The 3,043-nt window shown below is 51.7% G+C and overlaps 1 protein-coding gene across 1 annotated transcript; it reads right to left on the bottom strand.

Moving 5' to 3' along the window:
• Positions 1-335: 335 nt before the first annotated feature.
• On the bottom strand, positions 336-1,771 carry LOC125801706 (uncharacterized). The gene is made up of 2 exons (XM_049478679.1): positions 1,340-1,771; positions 336-1,195 (listed from the first exon to the last, which is right to left on the bottom strand). Exons 1-2 carry the CDS (start codon positions 1,706-1,708, stop codon positions 680-682), a joined length of 885 nt encoding a protein of 294 aa, XP_049334636.1. The 5' UTR covers positions 1,709-1,771; the 3' UTR covers positions 336-679.
• Between the last annotated feature and the right edge of the window lie 1,272 nt (positions 1,772-3,043).

Raw genomic sequence — 3,043 nt, 5'->3', positions numbered from 1 at the left:
ATCATGTGGACATGAGTACTCATTTAGGGGGATTCACACAGTATGTCATCTGCCCCACCAGACATAACAACACGTTAGATCTGTGTTTTATCAATGTTAAAGATGCCTATAAAGCACTGGCTATGCCACCTTTAGGTAAATCAGACCACAATATGATTTATCTCAAGCCACATTATAAACCTTGTGTAATGAGACTACCTCCCACCTGTCGATCTTTCCGTAAATGGACTCCTGAGGTCTTCGAAGCTCTACAGGATTGTTTTGAATCAACTGACTGGGACACACTTATTGTCTCACAAGTGGCTGATAATGACATAGATGGCATAGTGGACCGTGTTACTGATTATGTGAACTTCTGTACTGATGTGGTGGTACCCATGAGAACAGTCCACTCTTTTGCAAACAATAAGCCATGGATCACTAGCAACATTAAGAGCCTCCTGAATCTAAAAAAAGAGGCATTCAAATCTGGGGACCGTGAGAGGGTTAGGAGTGTGCAACATGAGTTGAGGAAGAGTTTAAGGGCGGCCAGAAGAGACTTTGGAAGGGGTCTGCAATGGAATATGCGGGGTAACAGTACAAGGGAGGTGTGGAAGGGTATGAAGACTATTACTGGCTACAAAAGTAAAGTTAGCGAGACAGTGGGCGATGTGGACAAGGCCAACGAATTTAACCACTTTTATAGTAGGTTCAGTTCAGTCAGTGGGCCCCTCACCTCCTCTGCTGGAACCACCTGCTCTGCTCCATCCTGCAGCTGTACCACCTCCTCTGCTGTGACCACCTGCTCTGCTCCATCCAGCAGCTGTACCACCTCCTCTGCTGTGACCACCTGCTCTGCTCCATCCAGCAGCTGTACCACCTCCTCTGCTGTGACCACCTGCTCTGCTCCACCCAGCAGCTGTACCACCTCCTCTGCTGTGACCACCTGCTCTGCTCCACCCAGCAGCTGTACCACCTCCGCTGCTGTGACCACCTGCTCTGCTCCACCCGGCAGCTGTACCACCTCCTCTGCTGTGACCACCTGCTCTGCTCCATCCAGCAGCTGTACCACCTCCACTGCTGTGACCACCTGCTCTGCTCCATCCAGCAGCTGTACCACCTCCGCTGCTGTGACCACCTGCTCTGCTCCACCCGGCAGCTGTACCACCTCCTCTGCTGTGACCACCTGCTCTGCTCCATCCAGCAGCTGTACCACCTCCTCTGCTGTGACCACCTGCTCTGTTCCACCCGGCAGCTGTACCACCTCCTCTGCTGGGACCACCTGCTCTGCTCCATCCGGCAGCTGTACCATCTCCTCTGCTGTGACCACCTGCTCTGTTCCACCCGGCAGCTGTACCACCTCCTCTGCTGGGACTACCTGCTCTGCTCCACCCGGCAGCTGTACCATCTCCTCTGCTGGGACCACCTGCTCTGCTCCACCCGGCAGCTGTACCACCTCCTCTGTGGGGACCACCTGCTCTACTCCACCTCGCAGCTGTACCACCTCCTCTGCTGTGACCACCTGCTCTGCTCCACCCGGCAGCTGTACCACCTCCGCTGCTGTGACCACCTGCTCTGCTCCACCCGGCAGCTGTACCACCTCCTCTGTGGGGACCACCTGCTCTACTCCATCCGGCAGTTGTACCACCCCCTCTGCTGTGACCACCTGCGCTGCTCCACCCGGCAGCTGTTCCAGATGTACTGCTGTGACCCCACATAGCTTCTCCATAGATGAGGTTTATGCTGAACTACGTAGGCTGCGTCCAGGGAAAGCTGAGGGTCCTGATGGCGTATCGCCTCGGCTTCTAAGAGAATGTGTATCAGGACTGGCAATGCCTCTACAAACAATTTTCAACCTGAGTCTTCGCACAGGACAAGTGCCTGTCCAGTGGAAAACATCATGCCTCGTGCTGGTCCCTAAAGTAGGGAGGCCGGTAGGGGTGAAGGACCACAGACCAGTGGCCCTGACTTCAGTGATCATGAAGACATTGGAGAGGCTTTTGCTGCGGGTTCTCAAGCCTCAGGTGCAGCAGGCTGTGGACCCCTAACAGTTTGCATATCAGGAGAACATGGGTGTGGAGGATGCAGTAATATATATGACCCACAAGATACTTTCGTTTCTGGACGGGACAGGGGGATACACAAGGATCATGTTTTTTGATTTTACAAGTGCCTTTAACACTATCAGGCCGCAGTTTCTGAGGGAACAGCTGGAGATGATAGGTGTGGATGCTATGTTACTCACATGGATTTACAGCTATCTCACAGAGCGTCCGCAGTATGTCAGTTTGGGTGGTTGCAGGTCTGAGACGGTGGTAACCAACATTGGGGCTCCTCAGGGTACAGTATTGTCACCATTTCTCTTCACTCTTTACACTGCTGATTTTAAACATGTGTCTGAACTTTGCCACATTCAGAAATATTCAGACGACACAGCTGTGGTGGCATGTATATAAGAGGTGGGGATGAAAGAGAGTACAGAGATCTTGTTGCTGCCTTTACAGCCTGGAGTAGAAGAAAAGGTCTTCTCCTCAATGCACTGAAGACCAAGGAGATGATTGTGGATTTCCGTAGACTGAAACATTCCCATCAGCCTGTTATCATCGATGGACAGATAATTGAGAATGTTCAGTCCTATAAGTATCTCGGAGTCCACCTGGACAACAAACTGGACTGGTCAGTGCAGACGAGTGCAGCATATAAAAAAGGACAGAGCAGGCTTTACTTCCTCAGGAAGCTTAAATCATTTGATGTGTGTAAAGAGTTTCTGCACACATTCTATCATTCGGTTGTGTCGAGTGCTGTCTTCTTTGGTGTTGCCTGCTGGGGAAGCAGCATTACTGTTAGGGACAGGAACAGACTGGATAAGCTTATAAGGAAGTGTGTGTCAGTAATAGGCGGGAAAGTGGACTCTGTGGGTCAGTTAGTGGAGAAGAGGATGAGGTGTTTAATGGAGTGTATCCTCAGTAATAGCAGACTCCCTCTGCATGGGATCCTGGCAGCTCAGAGGAGCAGGCGCAGTGATAGACTCCTTTCTCTCTGCTGCAGGACTGAGAGGTTCCGC

Source organism: Astyanax mexicanus, chromosome 4 (assembly GCF_023375975.1).
Source record: "Astyanax mexicanus isolate ESR-SI-001 chromosome 4, AstMex3_surface, whole genome shotgun sequence".
Lineage (NCBI taxonomy): Eukaryota > Metazoa > Chordata > Actinopteri > Characiformes > Acestrorhamphidae > Astyanax > Astyanax mexicanus.
This window is presented reverse-complemented; position numbering and strand designations above follow the sequence as displayed.